The 22,500-nt window shown below is 48.2% G+C and overlaps 1 protein-coding gene across 14 annotated transcripts in view; it reads left to right on the top strand.

Annotated features, from left to right (window-relative positions):
• Window positions 1-22,500, top strand: part of rims1b (regulating synaptic membrane exocytosis 1b) — a 61,698-nt gene that overhangs the window by 12,336 nt on the left and 26,862 nt on the right. For 12 of the 14 annotated variants that reach the window (XM_030351881.1, XM_030351866.1, XM_030351872.1 and 9 more), the window contains exons 2-15: window positions 2,396-2,609; window positions 5,848-5,859; window positions 11,458-11,768; window positions 12,236-13,221; window positions 16,529-16,569; window positions 16,865-16,975; window positions 17,533-17,632; window positions 18,231-18,354; window positions 18,483-18,539; window positions 18,963-19,009; window positions 19,149-19,264; window positions 20,225-20,355; window positions 20,930-21,101; window positions 22,025-22,178. In XM_030351881.1, the coding sequence (XP_030207741.1) occupies window positions 2,396-2,609; window positions 5,848-5,859; window positions 11,458-11,768; window positions 12,236-13,221; window positions 16,529-16,569; window positions 16,865-16,975; window positions 17,533-17,632; window positions 18,231-18,354; window positions 18,483-18,539; window positions 18,963-19,009; window positions 19,149-19,264; window positions 20,225-20,355; window positions 20,930-21,101; window positions 22,025-22,178 (2,576 nt within the window). Of the gene's footprint in view, window positions 1-2,395; window positions 2,610-5,847; window positions 5,860-11,457; window positions 11,769-12,235; window positions 13,222-16,528; window positions 16,570-16,864; window positions 16,976-17,532; window positions 17,633-18,230; window positions 18,355-18,482; window positions 18,540-18,962; window positions 19,010-19,148; window positions 19,265-20,224; window positions 20,356-20,929; window positions 21,102-22,024; window positions 22,179-22,327 lie in introns of those variants that run through there. The other 2 variants (XM_030351878.1, XM_030351879.1) reach the window with 2 other exon arrangements.

The raw sequence follows: 22,500 nt of genomic DNA on the forward strand, positions 1-22,500 counted from the left end.
GGCACCCCTACGTTTATGACAGCTGTTCCCATGGCGTCGGTGACAGGTCCACGGGCCCCGGATCTTTATTGGTGGGTCGGAGGCGGACCCGGTCGTCTGGGGTCAATCGGTGTCACGGCAACCGCCGCTTGCGTGACGTCACCGGCGACGCTGGTTTTCTTGTTTTCGCTCTGGATAGTGGAACCGGTTCTGAGTGGACTCTCGTGTTGCGTGTGTATCAACTCCTAGGATCGTCTGATCCAGGAGACGACCTTTGATACAACCTGGATCAGAAACACTTGATTAATTAATAACCCCAATTCTAGGTTTTAATGCTGACATCCTCAATGCAACCAAAAAAGATGCAAATAGAAGCCTACAGATTATAAACACAGGACAGAAGAATTGTCTCAACTACATTATTGGTCTACTAGGACATTCATGTATTATTGGATTAGCTTTTCATTGAATTAAAGCCATTCCTTTAGTTGTGGCTGTATAACAATATGACTGAGGCAAAACATATCAGAGGAAAATAAATACCAAACGATAAATTAAGTGATACACGGTGGGATGTTTGTGTATCTTTCGTTCTAGTTTGTTTGTGTGCTGAAGTGTGCGTGCAGACTACACAACGGTAAGTTCATTAAAACATATCTACCAGAGCCGGTAATCTCAGCTTCCTCCTCTCCTCATTAGTTATGTGATTGGCCAAGGAGCCTACTGCTAACCAATCACCTTGCGTCTCCAGCTCGTTACGGGCGGACAGTCGCCCGCCTGTGTTCTCAGGAGAGCGGCTGCACCTTGACAGAACAGGGAGTCTCGTGTAAGACCAGCTGCCAGGTATGGGGACCTGAATCTGAAGAGTCAGCTGGTTGTATCTTCTGTGAACAGCTTCGTTTGGGAAACTTTCGGAAATAACATTAGGACACTTTTCCTCGGATTCCTTTTTCTGCAAAGTCAAGTTTTGTACACATCTGATCATTTGGATCGTTTGGGCTGCTGCTGCTGTCGTTGAATCACATTTTGTGAACGAGGGATTTCTTGACTTCTGCCGGGAGATTTCTCATCAGAGGAAATGGCTGCTTTCAAAGGAGCCAGGTGATTTAGCACATTTTTAAGAATTTACTGGGAGGACTTTCACTCCGAGCTCTGACATTGAGTACAAGTGTGTTGGACAAAATAGGATTTTGTGTTGCATTGAGCGTTTGAAAATCAATCATCCAAAAGTTACACGTCATACTTTGTCTACATCAGCTCTTTGAACATATAGGATTTCGTGGATCAACCTCACTTGCGTTGTGAATGTTAAGATCAGGCATTCCCCTGACTCGAATTCAGTCATCTGCCGTACAGTCACCGGGTGAAAGAAATTACAGATGTCAGAAAAGCTTCATATCATATAAAAGTTTCAGCACTTGTATAAACAGTCTACAAGAACTTAAATAAGGCTGCCGCTGCTGTCTCTCTTTCTATCACTCTGTCCCTCTATGGGCTGGGGTGGATAATTAAAGTGCTCGTCTGTGTGGCTCCCATATAGGAGCGACATGATATGCTAATGTGTTTCTTCTACGTTTTTCTTTTTTGCCGATGCCGCTTAGAAAACTTGACGTTTATTTTTTTTTCTTCCTCTTTTTCACACGGCCTGATTTGCGATTCACGATCGAGTTATTTCCATCCCGGCATCCCAGACAGCAGCGAGGGAGGGAGGGGGAGGGAGGGAGGGGGAGGGAGGGAGGGGGAGGGAGCTGTGAACCACACGGGGGCCAGGGCCCATTAGGGCTGACGACTCACTTAAAGCCGCCCTGTTTGCTTCAGAGACACCTTTTCGGGTAATATTTTAATTGCTGGCAGATTTTCAGGGATGAAAAAGGTTGTTTCCCCCCACACATCCGTCCCATGGCTCCGGCTTACGGGCACTCGGATATCGAAGGTCTTTCAGGAATATCTCCCATTTGTCATCATTGAGTTCTTAAATGACTCCTTCGGTCTAATTTTCTGTTACTGTTGATTGTCATTGCTTTAACCTGCTCTTTCAACGTATCGGAAATTAGGGAATGAACGAGTGAATGAGTGAACGAGTACTCTTAGCTCAGATGCAATGAATGAATAAAGATCTGCTTTGGGCAAAGTTTACCTTTTAACCTTCTTCTTCTTCTTAATCTCCCCTCTTCACCTCCTCCTCCACTCTCCTCCTTTTACCTCCCCTTCTCTCTCTTCTCCATCCCCTCTTCTCATTGGCCCCCGGTCGCATCCTCTCCCCTCCGCCTCCTCTCCCCCCCCCCCCCCCTCTTCTCATTGGCCCCCGGTCACATCCTCTCTTCACCTCCTCCTCTACTCCTGTCTCTCCCTTCCTCCTTCCACCCCCCCCTCTCCCCCCCCCCCCTCCCCTCTTCTCATTGGCTCCCGGTCGCAGGACGCTGCATGAGCAGTTCAAGAGCTACAAACAGGAAGTGCGCCGCATCGGGGCCGAGTCCCGGCGGCAGCAGGCCCAGCAGAAGGACGACGCGCCCACCTGCGGCATCTGCCGCAAGACCAAGTTCGCCGACGGCTGCGGCCACCCCTGCTCCTACTGCCAGACCAAGTTCTGCGCCCGCTGTGGCGGAAGAGTCTCCCTGCGCTCCAACAATGTAAGAACCCCCACGCATGCCCTCCCCCCCCGCCCCCCTCCTCCCTCTACACCACCCCTCCCCCCCCCCACCCTCCTCCACCACCGCCACATCGCCGCCGCTGTGCTCGTCCTGGTCTCGATTCCCGCTTGCGTCCGTCGGCCCGTCTGTCGGTTTCGGTTCTGTTCATCCTGCTTGGACGTACACCTCCCGGTCGCACACTTTGGGCGAGACCAAAGTGTATTGGGGAGGGATTGGCTTGGCACCCGCCCCCAACCGCGCACCCACTACACCAGGCCCGGTCGAAGGCTCGCCTGCAGTCGTAGACCGCCTGGTTGTGGACCGGTTCACAATGCGAGCTCCTTCGGGTTGGGCTGTGTCTACTGTGACTGCGTTGCATCCATTGTTTGTCCCCAACAAGGTGCGGGGACATTTTGCGTACAGCAACGTGTCTTTAAAATGTATAAACAGATGTGACGAGGAGAAGGGGACCTAGATGAAGCTCATAAATGTAAATAGTGATGTTTGTTTAACTATATATTGAAGGTATGATTCATTAGCCTTTGAAAAGGAGAAGACATGGGGCCACATCATACCACATACCTTAGAAAGCCTACTTAAGTTACAATCTCATATCCCTGATGATTTATTTTCTGGTGCCAAGCAATCGATCTGCACCACAAAATAATAATCTCTGTGTTACGTGCAAGTACCTCAGAAATCAGACATTGATTAGGGCTTCAAGATGTTTTAGCTTTTTGTTTACACTTCAAACAAGGTAAAGAGAGAGAATTGTAGTGTGCGACACCTGTATTTCCATGGCAACATGGAAATAGTTCATGGCATAGTGCTGAACTTAACTTAACTTAAGCAAACGTAACCTTTGCTTAGCGTACGCCGCTATCAACTTAACCTGACATGAACCACAGGATCAACTTGATATTTTCTCTCTGTGCTAGTAAACATAGCCGCTATATGGAGAAGTACGGATAAAATCCACCGAATCCACGATCGGCACACCAAGACACAGGAACCTGTGCATGGGGCCAGCGTGCAGGGGCTATTTTAAGCACAGCCCCTGCTACCATCCTTCTTCTTCCGTCGGGCTCTGAACCGACCCAGGAGACAGGCACCCGTCCAGGCTCTGATGCTCGTCTGTGGCCCCTCCACCCTTGGCCTGCTGGTCCCCAATCTGCTCGGGATCCATCCTGCTCTGCAATTCCCGGACTCACACTGGGAGCAGACATAAGGCCTCTCTCGAAGCCTGGGCTCCGATTGGTCAGCTATTAATGTCATTATGAGAATTATGAACATATGCGAGCATATGCCTGCATGTGGGCAATGCAGATATCTTATAAAGATGAAGGTGATCAAATCCAAAGGGGTAATTCCAAATTCATAATTTAGCGTTGATGCTCAATTTAATAGTGAAACTATTAAATTGAACTTGACAGTGAAATTAAAATACATAGATGAAGCAGAACAATCTGCACCAATCTATGTTTGTGCCACTAGTCGGGTAATTGTATACAGTGTATACATTCAGGTTTAAGTGTGTGTTTGTGTCACCTTATGTACCTTGAGAGGATGTGTTTGGACTCCTGTCTCCTGTGTTGGACATGATGCACGTCCCTGAAGTCCAGGGGATCCTAGCCAATCACGAACACTGTGTCAGGAATGCGTCTAATTTAGTCTCATTACATGTTAAGCCCCTCCCACAGCTGTCCCTATTGGCTGATCCACTACGGCCATCTTACCTCATTTGACCTCCATCAACCACTTGACCGCCTTAAAATAAGAACCGCACTCAAATCTATTTGTTCCCTTTTGTTTCTTTCTTTGGTTTCTTCATGTAAGTATTTTTGAACATGAACATCATAGCTGCGGACCTATCGTGTTTCCTTGTGTTTAGTGTACCCGTTGACATTCCCCTGGCCGGTCACTAGAGACGCTTGCGGTTAAGTCCACTAAAGCCATCCATATGGTCATGTTTGCAGTAGAGAAATGCCCCAGATGTAGCCGAGATATAAAAGGCTCTAGCTTTTCATCCGTGGCTTGGATTAGCGTTTCCTTCCCACGCGAGAATCGATCGGCTGTTCGGTCGAAGACTTCAGTTGAAAATATTTTTCAAATGCATCTTTGTGAATAAATGTTCACAAAAGTCATCCGATGACGTTTGACTTTCTAAATTGTGCGCGGCAGCTCTGAGCGGTTGTGCTGTTAAACCGTCGGCGGGCAGGCTGAGTGCAGTACTCTGCTGCGCCCTGCAGAAGGCATGCCAGTACCTGGTGAGGCAGCAGACCTCTGTGCCAACCAGTCGATTCTTCATCTCAGCCCCTCCTCTGCCTATCGCTATTACACACTTACTGTTACCGTAAACATTACAATCGTTTTACATGATAGGTGTACTTTATTTAGAGTAAAAAAGAAGATGAAACTAAAAATATGTATATAATATTTTTTAATATAATATATATATATTTTTTTCAATATCTATAACCTTTTTTCTGCAAAAAGGATCTCATTTTTATTTAATATTTGTATTTAATTTAATTTAATATAAATATATCAGTTTAGTTTCCACAAAAAATGTGATATAGTTACGTTTATTTGCCACCAATGTTTAAACTAGTGTACCTGAAAATAAAAATACAAATGAGCTCCAAGCGAATTTAACAAAAGACATACAATTTGCAAACCTAAATGTATATAGTCTAAAATACATGCCATAGCTATTCTATAGATCTGAGACGGGAGCCCAGGTAAAGGTTTGATCGGAGCCGTCTTCTGTCTTTCTGTGTCCTGTATTTACCTATCTGTGTGGAGAGAGAGCGTCGGCATAAGGAGGTCACAGGTCATGAATCACACGCTAAGGTCATGTCATGCTATCCCATGCATGTCGCTGTCGCTTAACTGCTGTTTGCATTCGGTCTGCATATCTTGTCCCCTAACCTCAGAAGGCAGTGTTGAATATCAAGTGTTTGTGTGTGGGGGGGATATTTGGCGGAAAATGATTAACAACCCTCTTCATCACTCCTTCCTCCCTCCTCTTTTTCTTGTCTTCCAACACCTCCAACACTTCACCCACCATCCATTTTTTACTCAAACCGCCATTCCATCGTCTATCCACCCCCCCCCGCCCTCTTTTGTTTTGACCATGTCCTTAACTCTATCTTTTCTGCACCCTCCCCCCCCTTCACTCCGCCCCCCCTCCCACCTCTTTTACTTCTCACTGCTACCTGGACTGCATGCCGCAAAGGAGGACAAAGTGGTTAGCATCTTTTCTCTGTACTCTCTGTGCTGTTGATGTGATGTGATGCCTAAAAAAGAACCCAGCTCGCTGCTCCAGCCCCGACCACAGACCCCCCCCCAACGCTGCTGTTGACCTCTGTCTTTTAATGATGCAGTGGCTTCCTCCCTGTCCTCCTCCTCCTCCTCCTCCTACTTCCTTCTCCTTCTCCCTTTCCCCCTCCTATTTTATCCTCTCCCTCCTCCTCTTCCGTCTTCCTTTTCCCCCTCCTCTTGTATCCTCTCCCTTCTCCTACTCCCTTCTCCTCCTCCTCTTCTCCCTCCTCCTCCTCCCTTTCCCCTCCTCTTGTATCCTCTCCCTCCTCCTCCTCCTCCTCCTCCTCCTCCTCCTCCTCCTTCTCCTTCCTCTTTATTCTTCCTTCTCCCCCCTCCTCTTCCCCCCTCTCCCTCTTATTCTAATTGTCTCTCCCCCCTCCTCCCTATGTTGTGATGGAGTTTCTGATTCACCACAGATTGACCGATGACTCCTGTAATATTCACTCCCATTATAACTCAGATGCAGGTTTAACCTGGACAGTTAAAAATAAAGGGGACTGCTGGTATGAATTGACATCAGAGGGCACGGAAAGTAGGCTGCATCTAACCTGTATCCCTTTATATGATCTATGATATCGGAGGCACGATTCAATACAGTCTGAGCCACGCATCCAACTAAACAGATACTGAGTTGAACAACGGTTCATACTGCATTGCCTGGAGGGTTTGTACTCCCATCGCCTACTGGGAACAGATACATATGGTAATGTTAAGAGAATGTCTGCTTTACAAACATTGAGTACATAGTGTATACATAGTATATATATTTATTAAAGAATGGCCATCTGAAGATACAAAGATTGTATAGCTTCGTACTGTATGTTTATCCGCCCATGATAGGACATCTCAGCGTCTTCAAATAGCATGGGCTGTCCAGCTAATAATGACTCAATGAGTAGAGTGCGCATACAACCACAGAGAAACCAAATCTCTGTGGTTGACACGATTAAATCAGTCAACACTGAACAATGTAGGGGGCAAGGGGCTGTGATACTGGGTCTGGGTGTATCAGAGGATGAAGAGTTGTGAGTAATGTTAGGGACCGGTGTGATGCTTTCATGAATGCATTTCGTTTTTTGTTTTTGTGACATGCACGTAGGATCCACTACATTATAAAAAAAATCATTATACATTGAATAGAAGCAAGCAACCTTTTACTCGCATCATTCCAGGCGAGGCAACTGATTAACTCACGTTTATTGGTGTTTATTTACATTCACGTTTCCTTCAAACCTGTGCTCGGGATTAAACTACGCAAAGGGCCGAGGTATGAAACCAGACTAATTCTTTGTCCATTGTGTGTCTTGTTCCCTTGCAAAGTGTCTCTTAGTGAAGGAGAGGGTAAGACTTTCTACTAGTTATCCAGTTTATATGCATGGGTCACTACTGTAGTCCCAACCCACACCTCCCCTCCCCCCACCCCCCCCACCCCTGTAGTCTGTAGTCATCGACATTTTAGAGAACGCAAACACGGACCCCTGGATCAGACGGCCTAAGAGATGAGCTTGCACAGGGTCCAGATTCAGAACCTCTTGACTCTGAGAAAGTTGATGAATACAGATGCTCTCGTGAGCTCGCCACAGTACAAGCATGGGCTGTTGTAGCAGCAATGGCCACCTGTGAAGGAACATCTTACCTTATTGTTTTCGTCAATGTTTTCCCCCATCGCCCCTCTTCCGTTGGCTGTAGGCATTGCTCTGCTGTGGCCATTTGATTGTTGGCAAAAAAAACAAACGTTAGTGGGGAGAACCTTTTTTATTTAATTTGAGCCAGAATGCACTCAACAGACAGCTTGGGAGACTTGCCCTGAATGCAGAGTGAATGCCTGTGCATGCCTTCTCCTGCCAACGTGCTTATGACCAGACATGCCTTGCCATGGGGAGATGGGCTCACCAGAAGTACATGTTTTGAATCGGACGCCTGTACTCACAATATACTGCTTGTACACTTCAAACTGTCACCGGACGCAACAATTACACAAGCCCGTTGAAATGCTGTTTTTCCACTGCTGGAACCTAATGTTCAAAAAGATGCTAACACTGAACTGAACGTTGGTCCAGGTAAGTGGTTGGTGTGGGACTCTGGCCCGGGAGGTAACACTGCCATGCGACAAACAACCAATGGCAAGGCATGTCCCGTCAGTTAAGTCTCCTGTAAATTGACCGGGTCGCTTCCTAAGGTGGAAAAATGGCAGAAGTGGCACAAAGAATTAATAGTGATGGGCAATGTTTTAGTGTGAGATGTATTTCAAGAGATGTTTGCGACTACATTTACATTTAGCAGAAGCTTTTATCCAAATCGACTTACAACGGTTCATACACGCGTTCACACACTGACGCCGGAGACAATCACACAAGGCGACAGCCAGCTCGTCGTAGAGCAGCTATGGTTAGGTGTTTTGCTCAGGGACACCTCAACAGGCGTACAAACTAGCAACCTTCCGGTTATAAGTCAGCCCGCTCTACCTTTCTGAGCAATGCCGAAGATCCTAAGTGACCGGTCGAAGCAGATCTCTTTACGTCTTAACTTGGTGGCAGAGAAATTAACACCAGGACACTGAAATGTGTGTGAGTCAACTGGCAGACATTGGTCCTCGCTGTAGAGAGACGTTTAAACAGGGAGAGGGAGCGAAAGACATTTCAGTTCACCGCTTTCTAATAGCCAGGCGGGAGGCTCAGACATTGCGTGAGTAAGTGTTGAGTGGTAACGCTCATTGGCATCGCTCATCCTCAAAGCGTAGCTAAGACACACGCACACACACAACAGACTTGTGAAGAACACTTTCAGACATAGACACGTGTGTGGTCACACACACAGACACACACAGACACACTTCTCGCCCACAGGTGGCCACCCACGCTGGGCATGTTTAAACAGAACGCTTTCAAGAACATCCATGCAACACCTACACACTTATGCACACGCACACAAACGCGCACATGCACGCGCACGTGCACACAAATACACAAGCACATACACACACACACACAGAAATACATGCATACACACACACATGAATACACGCTCAGACGTATGCGAACACACACACACTTGCACTAAGACACACACACACACACACACACACACACACTCGCACTAAAACACACACACACACACTCGCACTAAGACACACACACACACACTCGCACTAAGACACACACACACACACACACGCACTAAGACACACACACACACACACACACACACACACACACACACACACACACACACACACACACACACACACACACACACACACACACACACACACACACACACACACACAGCCATGGTCCACAGGATGCTGTCAGATGGACTGGAGGTGACATTCCAGTGGGCGGTCACCATAGGGAAGAAGCTTATTGGCTGACATAAGACGGCCCACTCTGTTCCCCCAGCCCTACTGCTGCTAATACATGTAGTGGGGGCTGTACACACCGTTTAGACTCAATCACACACACACACACACACACACACACACACACACACACACACACACACACACACACACACACACACACACAATTATAATCCCCATCCCAATGACATGCCGCCCAGGAAAACAGAGCACAATAGCTTCACTTAAGGATTACATTGTTTGCCTTTGTGGCACATTTATTTATTTATTTAATCATTTATTTATGTGCCTATTCCGTGATGCACTCGCCTTAGCGCATTTTGCTGCCGTTAAAGGCTCAACAGTTGTCGCAGTGCCTTGGAACGCTGTATATACTGTCAATAACCACGGGCCCACTGCTCATACATTAGCTAGTGAGGCTACTCGTTGAGTATGATTGTTATTCTTATATATTTTCGTTCATAACAATATTTATTATGTTACGTGACAGTGTGACAGTTTATGTTCAGGTGAAATAGACCTATTGAGGCCATTTTTTTTTTGTATTATGATATATAAATGTAATATTTCTTCCATGAACACTAACCTGGAGGAAAGGGGGAAGGGGGTAGGGGGGGGGGGGATGAAGTGATGGACGTGACGCTGGTATTGCCGACCCATGATGAGTTTAATAATGGCGAGTTGAAGGGATTACCCACCACTACTAATCTGTTGTCCCTCCGTGAGAGAGAGAGAGAGAGAGAGAGAGAGAGAGAGAGAGAGAGAGAGAGAGAGAGAGAGAGAGAGAGAGAGAGAGAGAGAGAGAGAGAGAGAGAGGGGGAGAGAGAGGGGGAGAGAGGGGGAGAGAGAGAGAGAGAGAGAGAGAGAGAGAGAGAGAGAGAGAGAGAGAGAGAGAGAGAGAGAGAGAGAGAGAGGGGGAGAGAGAGGGGGGAGAGAGAGGGACAGAGAGGGAGGGAGGGAGGGAGGGAGGGAGGGAGGGAGAGAGAGAGAGAGAGAGAGAGGGAGGGAGGGAGGGAGGGAGGGAGGGAGGGAGGGAGAGAGAGAGAGAGAGAGAGAGAGAGAGAGAGAGAGAGAGAGAGAGAGAGAGAGAGAGAGAGAGAGAGAGAGAGAGAGAGAGAGAGAGAGAGAGAGAGAGAGAGAGAGAGAGAGAGAGACTCTGGGCCAGGGACCAACAGATGTGGGCTATACGCACAGCTGATTTACTTTAGATTAGTGATGACCAGCGCCAACACGGATGCAATCAGGCCATGTAAAAGGTGCTTTGGGATGCTAAGAGCTAAAGGCTAAATGTTAGCATCTTTGCAACTGCCAGTGGGGAGGAGGAACGGACCAGGGGTACTCTCGACGTGTTGGAGACTATTTTATTTCCAAAAAGAGCCAGGATTTCACCGCCAGGATAAAGGACAGCTTTGGTTTTGTTTTTTGCCAAATTGAACCCTCTGGATTATTTTTGCAGGGGAGTTAAATATCATTTCTTCGTTTTGAGGGGGACGCGTTTTACAATAGCCATGGCTTCATGTAAGTACCGGATCCTGGCCATCATTTTTATTATTTCTGTTTTTATGACACAGGATTAAGTAAATATCCCCTGTCATTATGTATGCATATGGCTTTCGCTTCTCTTTGCATTTGATACAGAAAGGAATTGGCTTTAAAATGACAAATTTGAAACCATGCACCCCTACGTCAATACTAAACATTTGTACCTTTTTTACTTCAGTGGGATGACTATTCTATTTCAAGTCCAAAAACGCCTTTGCATATTGTCGAATTGCTATTTCTAAATCAGGATTGGATTTGTGTCATTTGGGTTGTGTAAGCTTTGAGCAGCATTATATGATAGTAATCAATAGTGCAGCAGGTCTTCCAGTAAACACTTGCAATAACGTCACTTTGGCTACTACTTACCTCTCCCTGGATCAATCCGACCTTGATAAGCTCTGAGGGAACGCAGGGAATGGGAATACGTGGGATAGCAGGGTACGGCAAGGACATCCGTCCCATATTTACCGGGCAAACGAATACCAGCAGTCTATTAGGAGATGAGTCCAGTGCCCTCTATGTGTAGTTAAACAGGCATGCCGTCATACTCTATACATTGTGAATGTTTAACTCTGAAGGTCCGAGTCCCCCTTCCCCCTGACGTCCGCCTCCCTGTCTCTGCAGGTCATGTGGGTATGCAACCTCTGCCGTAAGCAGCAGGAGATTCTCACCAAGTCAGGAGAATGGTTTTCTGGACCGGGGGTCCGTCCTACCAGCGCCAACCTGAACGACCGCACCAGCGTGGGCGCTGAGGGTGCCCGGGACAGGAAGATGCTGCGCTCCCGGTCGGTGGCGCAGCCGTCCTCCGCCTCCAACGCCAACGCCAACTCCAGCCCCCCCGACGGGCCTCAGGCACCCAACGCCGTCAACGCGGCGGGCAAGGGCGTCGACGCCGCGGTCAACTCGCGGTCCCAGAGCGAGCCGCCCCGAGACAAGTAAGGAGACGTTCCCCCGAGTTTACGAGCGAAGCATCCGTGCATGGGTGTAGCGGTCAGGGGCGATGGGTGTAGCGGTCAGGGGAATGGGCGTAGCGATGAGAGGGAAACACAACCTCTGTCAGGGCGATTGGTCATCTTGATGACCTCGTGTCAAGAGAGGCTGTTACCCTGACAGGCACGCTGTCTTTGTTATATCTTGGTCACTCTGTTTGTTGTTGGGGATCTTCACCACTTCTCGATGATCATCGATAAGTCTGTTGAACACGTATGGATGATGTGTCCGTATGTTTACATCCATCTTGATTTATTATTAGGACATTTTGTGAAGGGATTTTTCGCTTATTCCGACGGTCAACATGTTGTCGACACACGTGCATCTTTGCACAAATTGAAGCAGCAGCAGACGTGTTCAGGGTCTCCGTGTGGGGGCGTGTCCCTGACTTGTATCGTATCCCGTCCTCCAGGAAGCGGCCGGTGTCGCTGCATGAGCAGAACGGTAAGCCCAGCGCGGGGCGTGGCGGCGGCGGCGGCGGCGGCGGCGGCGGCGGCGGCGGCGGCGGCGGGGGGAGCGGGCGCCGGCCCGGGGGGAAGCTGCCCGGCCAGACCTCCCTAGAGGACCGCCCCTCCCACCGTGGGGAGCGGGGCGGCGGCGGCGAGGGCCGCTGGAGCGCCGACGGCCGGCGTCTGGAGAAGATCCACTCGCAGGACTACGACGAGGGCAAGGACGACGCGGACCGGGAGAAGCGCGAGCGGCAGCGGCGGGAGGAGGAGTTCCAGGCGCGGTACCGCAGCGACCCCAACCTGGCCCGCTACCCCGTCAAGCCCCAGAAGGAGGAGCAGGAGATGCGCATGCACGCCAAGGTGTCCAAGGTGCGGCACGAGCGGCGCCACAGCGACCAGGCCATCAACGAGGTGGGGCTGGGGCCCGGCGACGGAGGCGGGGGCGGAGGGGGGGGCGGGCACTCGGGGGACATGCCGGAGCACCGCCTCCGCAGGAGGTACTTCGGGTCGGACGGCAAAGGCCCCCCCGAGAACGACTGGGCGGGCTACGAGGGCGAGAGGGGGGCGGCGCCGGCGGGAGGCGGCCCGCCCAGAGCGGGGTCGGTGTCTCCGGATTGGGGGGCGACCAAGGGGCGGCAGGAGCCGGCGGGTCCGACCAGGGCGCCCCGGGGGGAGAAGGGCGGCGGCAGCGGTGGCGGCGGCGGTGGCGGCGGGGGTAGCGGCGGCGGCGGCGGCGGCGGAGGCAGCAGCAGGGACGGCCTGCTGAGGAAGGACTCCCAGAGCTCTGACCAGTCGGAGACTCTGCGCCCGCCCCCGCCACGGCCGTACAAGAGCAAGCGAGGCGGCCACAAGAGGCAGATGTCCATCAGCAGCTCGGAGGAGGAGGGCGGCTCCACGCCCGAGTACACCAGCTGCGAGGACGTGGACATGGAGAGCGTCAGCGAGAAAGGTCAGTGGTGCAGCTGTGCTCTCCGGGGGCGCCAAGCCGCTCCCATCTTCTCTCGCGCGGCATGCATCACTTTTTTTCCTTCTCCATCCATTTCACATTTTCCAACCGTTTGATGTTTTGATGTTGATATATGCTCGTCGTCGGCGGGAAGGTTTTTGTTAACGAACGGCCGCTTCGAAGGTCAAGGTCCTCCAATAAAAATAACAATATTCGACTGATTTGTAATACCAATGATATATCGTTTATTGTTGCGCAGAGGTTGAATAGATGCTGGTCGCCGTGTAATAGATGTGATCATTGCGTCGGGGACGATAGACTTATCCAGATCCTACTTACTTCAACTCGCCGTCCAAAACACATCATTAGATCTAGAATAGTCTTGGCTGATCCCAACTCGCGCAGTACTAACACTAAAGGATTTGTAATGCGATGTAGCACCTAGTGCACACTATCACAATCCGTATTTGATATCTCCTCGGTTATGTGGCTAAACCCTGTTGCACTCGGGACAGCTATTTATTTGAAAAGTCCTCGTGATTTAGGGCAGCAGATTTGTGGAATTAGGTCAGTGGCTCGCTAGCTGTTTGACACAAGCAGCCGACTGCGACCGGCCAACTGGGATCCACTGGAGAAAACTGATCTCGGTTTAGAAGTCTGGGAGACGTCTGTTGGATGCGGACCCTTAACTCACTTTGATAATCCAGATATCTTTTGGAGAATATTTAGCTGTATTTAAGATTTGCGAAACTTGTTCAAAAGATCTCTTTTACAAGGCCAACTAAACATGCTTCGGCAATTATGGAGAAAGAGTAGGCCTATGTTTCTTCTTTGCTTAGTTTTGAAAAGATTGTTTTCAAATCTGTTGAGTTCTTAGGGGGAAAGAGTAGGCCTATGTCTCTTCTTTGCTTAATTTATAAAATGGTAGTCTTCCATTCTGTTAATTACGTCCACAATACAGAGAATAGGTTCACACAGAACATTAGAGTCTCTACGTCGACACAAACGCACAATTGGGTATCATCTGCATAACTATGAAAGCCGACTGATGACGTCAGCCAGGGGAAGCACATGATGTAATGATGTAAGGTGACCATGACCCCTGGACACCTCCAACAGCCGTGATTACGTCGTGCTTCTTGAAATAACCACCGGGACTCACGGAGAACTGACACCGGCTCCTGTTCGAGAACCGGTTAGACAGTTCAAATATTGGGGAGGATTAGTGTAAAATGCTGCAATCAACAACCATCTGGTTTGCATCGATTCTCAGTCTAAGATTGTTTGTCCGTCTTTTCATGAGAGCAGTTTTTGCACTAGGACGGATTCTCTGTGGTTTCTTTTATTAAGGAAATCTTTATCACTGCTGACTCATGACTGGGGGGGTTGGAAACAGGCCTACAGCTACTAAGGAGGCTGTTATCTTAGCTTAGTCGCTGTAGACCGCCTTCGATAAAGTCTCAGCCCAGTTTAAATATTCATAGGCTATAGTCGGCAAAGTGAAAAGTTTAAAGCCATTGCGTTTATGGACCCTCAAATTGAACTATGAAAACCCAAATAAACGACTTCATTCAATATCGCCCGCTTATTTCCTTCCATCGTGGTAATCCGTCTATCAATGACGAGTAAAGATGTTTGTTAAAGATCATTTTGATAATTACTCATAGTTATTTACAAAACCCAAATGTTTTGATGCAGCTCAAGGACGCCCTACATTTACATTTAGGGCATTAAGCAGACCCTTTATCCGAAGAGACTTAGAATAAGTACATTTGTCAGAAGTAGGAGAAACGACAACGTATGTCGGTACAGTAAGGATGTTCAAGGAACCAAGTGCCAAGCACCAACAATCACTAGGTTAACCCAGTCCCCGTGTACAACAAAGATAACTAGGATAAGACGCTACACAGTTGTTCCCTTGCAGCGAACAACTGCAATCACCGCACACACTAAACCAAACCACAAACAACTCCCAGAGCTCTTCACACGAGGACACGCCGTTTATCCTCTCCTTCTGTCTCACCCAGCCAATCGACGCTCTGCACAGACTTTTGTTCAAACGACGCCGTGCCTCTCACCTCGGGTTCCCTCCCTCCGTTCCGCCGGAGAGTTCCGCGCGTTGCGTGCTGGACGTGCACCCCAGCCCGGGGGAGAAGGGCCAGGGATCTGTCACATTAAACATTCACGTTAAAGTTCACATCAGAGTGCCCCCCACACGGGTGCTCTGGTTGTGCTTCTTGGCATTTAGGAGCCCCGCGTCGGGGTGTTTGGAACGGCGGGGCTCTCGCTTCTGATGCGGGGCCAGTTCCTTCCTGTTCTCCAGCAGACCATCTGTCCCTGTTATTTAACGCTGAGCCGCGCTGACAGTCATTGGTGGCCGTGTCTCCGGCCAGGGGAGCGTCGGCCGCGCCAACTCACGAGTCCATTGACAAAAGAGAGCTGTGGAATTGGAGGAAGTTTGCCTTAATTTTACTCCCTGGCCCTTTCTCACTCTCTCTCTCTCTCTCTCTCTCTCTCTCTCTCTCTCTCTCTCTCTCTCTCTCTCTCTCTCTCTCTCTCTGTCTCTCTGTCTCTGTCTCTGTCTCTGTCTCTCACTGTCTCTCTCTCACTGTCTCTCTCTCTTCCCTTCCATCTCTTCTATCTTCCCTTCTGTCTCTCTCTCTCTCTCTCTCTCTCTCTCTCTCTCTCTCTCTCTCTCTCTCTCTCTCTCTCTCTCTCTCTCTCTCTCTCTCTCTCTCTCTCTCTCTCTCTCTCTCTCTCTCTCTCTCTCTCTCTCTCTCTCTCTCTCTCTCTCTCTCTTTCTGAAATTGATAAGCTACCTTTTGAGATAATTTTAGTGAGCTGTGAATTTTTTGTTTTTCTGATGGCAAGACATAAGAAAGGACTATGGTAGGAAACAGAAAACAGAATGTGGTCGAGAAAAAGGGTGTAACTTTCAAGGGTTTGTTAAAAGCAAGGATTTTACTGGAATTTAAATATTATGGCAACACAAGGGATCTGGATTATCTAAAATACATTTGGGACGTTGACAGTTTATGTTATCTTAAGATGATGTTGAGGTTTTTACATGGAATCGAATAATATCCATATATTGTAAAGCCTAATTTGCTAAAAGAATGAGATCATTGTAATGTCTCTCTCTCTGGCTCGCTCGCTCGCTCTCGTCTTTTGGGCTAGCAGTCCTCTCTCTCTCTCTCTCTCTCTCTCTCTCTCTCTCTCTCTCTCTCTCTCTCTCTCTCTCTCTCTCTCTCTCTCTCTCTCTCTTAAGTCTTGTGTGCTAACAGTCCTCTCTCTCTCCGTCTCTTTGCAGGCGATTGGGACTGCTATCCTCTTGATCCTGCCGTATGGCATGTATGTATTCAAATAGCGATGCTCGATACATAAACACACACACACACACACGCACACGCACACGCACACACAGACACACCCACACACAGACACGTGTAAGTGCCAAAGTGTCCCTCTTTCACTTTCAGTTGTCACATCCCCAATCCTCCCTCTCTCCTTCATCTCTCCTCCCTCTCTCCTCCATCTCCTCCTTCCTTCCTCCTTTCATCCTCTCCTCCATCTCTCCTCCCTCTCCTCCTTCCTTCCTTCCCTCCTCTCCTCTGTACCTCCTCCACCCTCTCCTCCCTCCGTGCAGCACCCAGTGACGTGGCTGCAGTCTAAGGAGGGTGACCAGATGATCGGACGCATCACTCTCAGCAAGCGGTCGGCCATGCCCCGGGAGGCCGGCTCCCTGCTGGGCCTCAAGGTACGCTGCCGGCCTAGGAGCCCCCCGCTGTCGTCGCTTTCAAACTTCAAATCACATCAAACTTTATTTATGTTTCGCCTTTCGTGCAAAAATTGCAATACAATAAAAAATAAAGAAAAATAAAGAAATAAAATGGTTTAAGGGAATGCTGAGCTAAATAGCTATGTCTTAAGGTTTCTTTAAAAATAAGAAAACGTCCTCAAATCTTGAGGAGATAAAATCTTGAGGCTCGGATCTAAATTCTCTACCTGTCACAATACGGGATGCCAAAATATCCTATATAGGATACATAATTAGTAAGCGTGACAGCCAGTTGCAGCCTGACAATAGGCAATATGTCGCACTGACCTGCTGTCTATAGAGCATGGCTTGGTGAGAAGGAAATATGTTACAGCTGAACTCGGAATTGAAACATGCTTCAACACGCCCCACCGCTGGAGAAGACTAAAGAAGCGATCCTCTTTCGGCTCTTTCTCTCTAACTCTTCCCTCTTTCCTATCTCCCTTCCCTTCTCTCTGCCCGCTTGTCTCTCTCTTGCTTGTGCACGTGTGTTTCAGGTGGTGGGGGGCAAGATGACAGCGATGGGCCGACTGGGGGCCTTCATCACTAAAGTAAAGAAGGGAAGCCTTGCAGATGTTGTGGGCCATCTGAGAGCGGGTGAGTGGTTCTGTGAACATCCTAACTGTACCGTCGGTGATGAATTGTTTCTCTTTCTTCTGACAACTGTACTATTTTAAGTCGCTTTGGATAAAAGCGTCTGCTAAATGTCCTGAATGTAAATGTAAATGTAGGTACAACACAACACAGAAAGGAGGCCCACATTTCTCTGAAGGCGCCCAGATTAGGGCATTGTTACCGGGGATTTTAAACTCTGCCAACTGTAGCTACGGACAGCTTGTGCAAGCTTTTGCGAGTGAAAGGAAGTATGTTTTGCGTCCTTGTACTTAAAAATAGTACTTAAATTGTGGCATATTGTAGCTATCTTGTTGCATACGGGGAATGGGTTAACCTAGTGATTTTTAGTGCTTGGCACTTTTTTCTATGAGCTACCTTACTGACAGCGATATATCTTGTTTCTCTTTCTTCTGCCAAATGTACTTATTGTAAGTCGCTTTGGATAAAAGCGCCTGCAAAATGTAATTTTTTTAAACGACAACCTGCGCGTCAAAGGAATCGTGACTGAGCTCATCCCCAAGGTCCCGCCATCGTTTGTTAACCTACTTCCTGTCGGCCATCTTTCCTCCTTCCTCCCAAGGCGACGAAGTACTGCAGTGGAACGGGAAGTCGTTGCCGGGAGCCACCAAGAAAGAGGTATACAACATCATCCTGGAGTCGAAGGCCGCGCCCCAGGTGGAGATAGTGGTGTCCAGACCCGTAGGGTAAGAGTGGCGACAGCACCCTGCATCATTCTGCTGCTTCACAGCGATTGTGTTGTTTGTGTTGAAGTGTTTTTTTTCTTTTGCTCATAGAACATTTTTTTATCGTGTCTCCTTCCTTTATCTAAAAGCTCTATCCATCGAATTATATCCAAAAACGTCTTGAGAAAAGTGTGTAGAGCCTATGAGTAAGTAAGAGTTGATTACCTGGACAGTGAACTCTCCCCTCTCTCTCTCACCTGACGCCTTACCTCAACTCCTCGCTCGCCCAACCCCGCTCGGACTGTCCCTCTAAATGCCTTCTCAGTTTCTCATCCATCCCATAATACTCTGTGTGTGTGTGTTTGATCTCCGTGCGTCAACACATCTGCCTGCCTACTCTTGTCATACCATAAAGCTGTGGGTCTCCATGAGCCTTGCACTTAAGACAATCCTGCCCTTTTGTCCTCCAGTTAAAACTGTGTCCCCTCATTGTACATTATGAACACAAACTAATGTACAATGGCTACCCCCTTAGAGATAAACTGCCATGATTCAATCAAGTTCAACTTTCGAACATTCATTTTACGATCATCCAAATCAGTTTGCTAACGCGTCTTCTTAATCCACAGAGTTATTCCGAGAAGTCCCGAATCGTCCCACCCTCCTTTAGAATCGAGTGAGTTTCCCTTTCATTTTATTCACGACACTGTTTTTAAATTAGAAACCCACACGCTTAAAGAGGTCCTTCTCACATAACATCACCGCTAGTGGGCGGGATCCTCACATCAACACCCCCGTGTCACGTTTTTCAACAGCTGGCTCCAGTTCGTTTGAGTCCCAGAAGATGGACCGTCCCTCCATTTCAGTGATGTCTCCCACCAGCCCAGGGACCCTGCGAGACCACCCGCAAATACTGCCGGGACAGCTCTCTGTGAGTACCGCTACACCCCCAGAACAGCATCACTAGGCCTGGGGGACTGGAGGCTGGATGGAAGGGCTAGGAAAGGGAGGATGGAGCTGAAGGAAGGTGTTCAGGATGAATGAGTAGATGCACAGTCTGGTACATTTTATCGGTAGAGCCCTTAATCACATTTACAACCTCGTAGGGCTTCACAGGGCACCTTTTATGTCTCCTCCCTAAGCTATTAGCCTCCCATAGAGTTAGGAAAACCTCCCTACAAGAGTGAAGGAGAACAGATGTAGGAGAGGGGAATTTAGCTCAGATCAGACTGTACTCACATATTGAGACACAGATTGTATTTACCTTAACACATCTTAAGACACAGATTGTATATACCTTAACACAGATGGAGACACCGATTGTACTTAACTTAACACAGATAGAAACACAGATCGTACCTACCTTAATACAGTTAGACACAGATTATACTTACCTTAAAAGATAGAGACACAGAATGTACTTACCTTAACACAAATAGAGACACAGATTCACCTTCACACACATAGAGACACCGATTGTACTTACCTTAAACACAAATGGAGACACATATTCTACTTACCTTAACACAGATAGAAACACAGATTTCATTTACTTTGACACAGATGTAGACACAGATTGCATTTACCTAAACACAGATAGTGACAAGGATTATACTTAAATAGACGCATATAGAAACACAGATTGTACTCACATAGACACAGATAGAGACAGACTATACTTAAATAGACAAAGATAGACACACAGACTGTACTTAAACAGACACAGTTAGAGACACAGATTATACTTACCTTAACAGCGACAGAGACTCAGAGATTGAGTTTCCCTTAACACTGATAGAGAGCCAGGTTCACCTTAACAGAGACACTGGATGTCCCCACCTAGACACAGAGAGAGGCACACTCCCGCCCTAACAGCGCTGATGTTTCCCAGGTGAAGCTGTGTTACGATAAGGTGGGCCATCAGCTGATTGTCAACGTCCTTCAAGCCATAGACCTGCCGCCGCGGCCCGACGGTCGACCTCTGAACCCCTACGTCAAGATGTACTTCCTCCCCGACAGAAGGTAACGATGATCGGTGCTGAGCACATCCATGTGAAGTACCTGTTATTACAATGGACGATACGATGGACGACAACCTCCATGGTCGAGAGAGTCCTCATCACTCATCGTTGACCCTTTAAGATCGCTTGGTGCCCTCACACTCCTAGGGGTCCTATCAACGCTCCCTTTAAAGTAATGATTATGGGCTAATTGACTGAAATCGGGCTCTACAAAAATGATTTTCACCGCAAATCCTAATCCCTGTGTGTGCCTGTGTGTGTGTTTGTGTGTGCGCTTGCGTATATGTATGCATGCGTCTGTCCATGTGTGTGTGTTTCTGTGTGTGTATATGTGTGCCTGCGTGTGTGCGTGTGTGTGTGTATATATATGCATGCGTCTGTCCATGTGTGTGTGTTTCTGTGTGTGTGTGTGTCTATATCTCTTTGTGTGTGTACGTGTACATGCGTGCGTGCATTCATATGTGTGTGTGTATATGTGTGCCTGCGTCCGTGTGTGTGCGCGTGTGTATGTGTGTATATATATTCATGCGTGTGTCCGTGCGCGCGCGTGTGTGTGTGTTCGTGTCCCACTGCAGCGATAAGAGCAAGCGGCGGACGAAGACGGTGAAGAAGAGTGTGGAGCCCAAATGGAACCAGACCTTCCTGTACTCCCACGTCCACCGGAGGGACTTCAGGGAGCGCATGCTGGAGATCACCGTGTGGGACCAGCCCCGCGTGCAGGAGGAGGAGAGCGACTTCATGGGGGAGGTGGGACAGCCCCCATGCTGTTAGAATAACACACTAGGGCAGTGGGTCTCTCATGGGGTACCCCTAGGGGTACTTTGGAGTACTGCAGGGGGGTACTCGGAAAATTATAAAATGAAAAGATATGTATATACTTTTTTTTAAAGCTAGCTAGCTAGCTAGCTAATATTTTCTGTCATTAGTGAGTGGTTAATGTTGGTTGTCCATATAAAGACTGATGCCTGCCTAGGTCTGACATTACCTGACTTTATATTCAGAGTTCCTCAGTGTGCAGTATACATCTCTACAGCTCTGTACTGTATTTATAAAACCATTCTATAAAATTGCGTCAGCACGATGTACAGTCGGTTAAGTGTCCATGAAAAAAAAATCGCAAATACAAACATTTCATCCCAATAAGTTACAACTTTGAATGTAAGGCTCATGGCGTTTAGTGGTGACATTCTAGGTAGACTTTGTCTATTAGACCTCAAGTACCTAAAACGACCAATATGAACCCAAATGCTTTACATAATTACATTTAAATGTAGGGCATTTAGCAGCGCTTTTATCAAAATAGACTTACAATAAGCACATTTGTCAGAAGAAAGTGAAACAACAATATGTCGCTGTCGGTACAGTAAGGATGTTCTAGAACCAAGTGCCAAGCACTAACAATTGCAAGGTTAACCCATTCTCTGTGCACAACAAAGCTAGCTGGGAGGTCCGAGGTCAGATAAAAGCTTTGCAGTTACCCAACGTCTCTCCGTAACACGCTTTTACATTCCCCTCGATCTGCTCGTCCGTCCTCCAACCCCATCAAGGGCAAACCCTGATCTCCTCACACTGCTTATCTCCTCTCAATCCCTGCTTCTGTTTCTCACCTTCTAACCCTCTCCCTCCTCTCCTCCCCGTCCCTCCTCGTGTCCTCCTCCTCCTCCTCCCAGATCCTGATCGAGCTGGAGACGACCGCCCTGGACGACCTTCCTCACTGGTACAAGCTGCAGAGCCACGACGTATCCTCCCTGCCTCTTCCTCAGCCCTCGCCATACCTGCCGCGCAGACACCTGCATGGAGACAGCCCCAGCAAGAAACTGCAGAGTATGCGTGCAACAAAAAAAAAAAACACCAACAAAATGGCTTTTCCTTTGTGTGTGTTTGTGTGTGTGCGCCTGCTAGAGTGTGTGTGTGTGTGCGTGTGTGTGTGTGCGCCTCGCCGGCTTGTGTGTGTGTGTGTGTGTGTGAGCGAGAGAGATTGAGAGAGAGAGAGATTCGGCGAGAGTGAGCGAGAGAGAAAACACAATATGTAGCACAAGAAAATGTATTTTGTAACTCTCCCTACGTACCGACCTGTTTTTACTCCTGCAAACCGTTCCGTGAGTGTGGTACGGCGACTGAACAGTGGATCTTTCAGCCTCAATAT

The sequence above is a fragment of the Gadus morhua genome, chromosome 3 (assembly GCF_902167405.1).
Source record: "Gadus morhua chromosome 3, gadMor3.0, whole genome shotgun sequence".
In the NCBI taxonomy this organism is placed as follows: Eukaryota; Metazoa; Chordata; class Actinopteri; order Gadiformes; family Gadidae; genus Gadus; species Gadus morhua.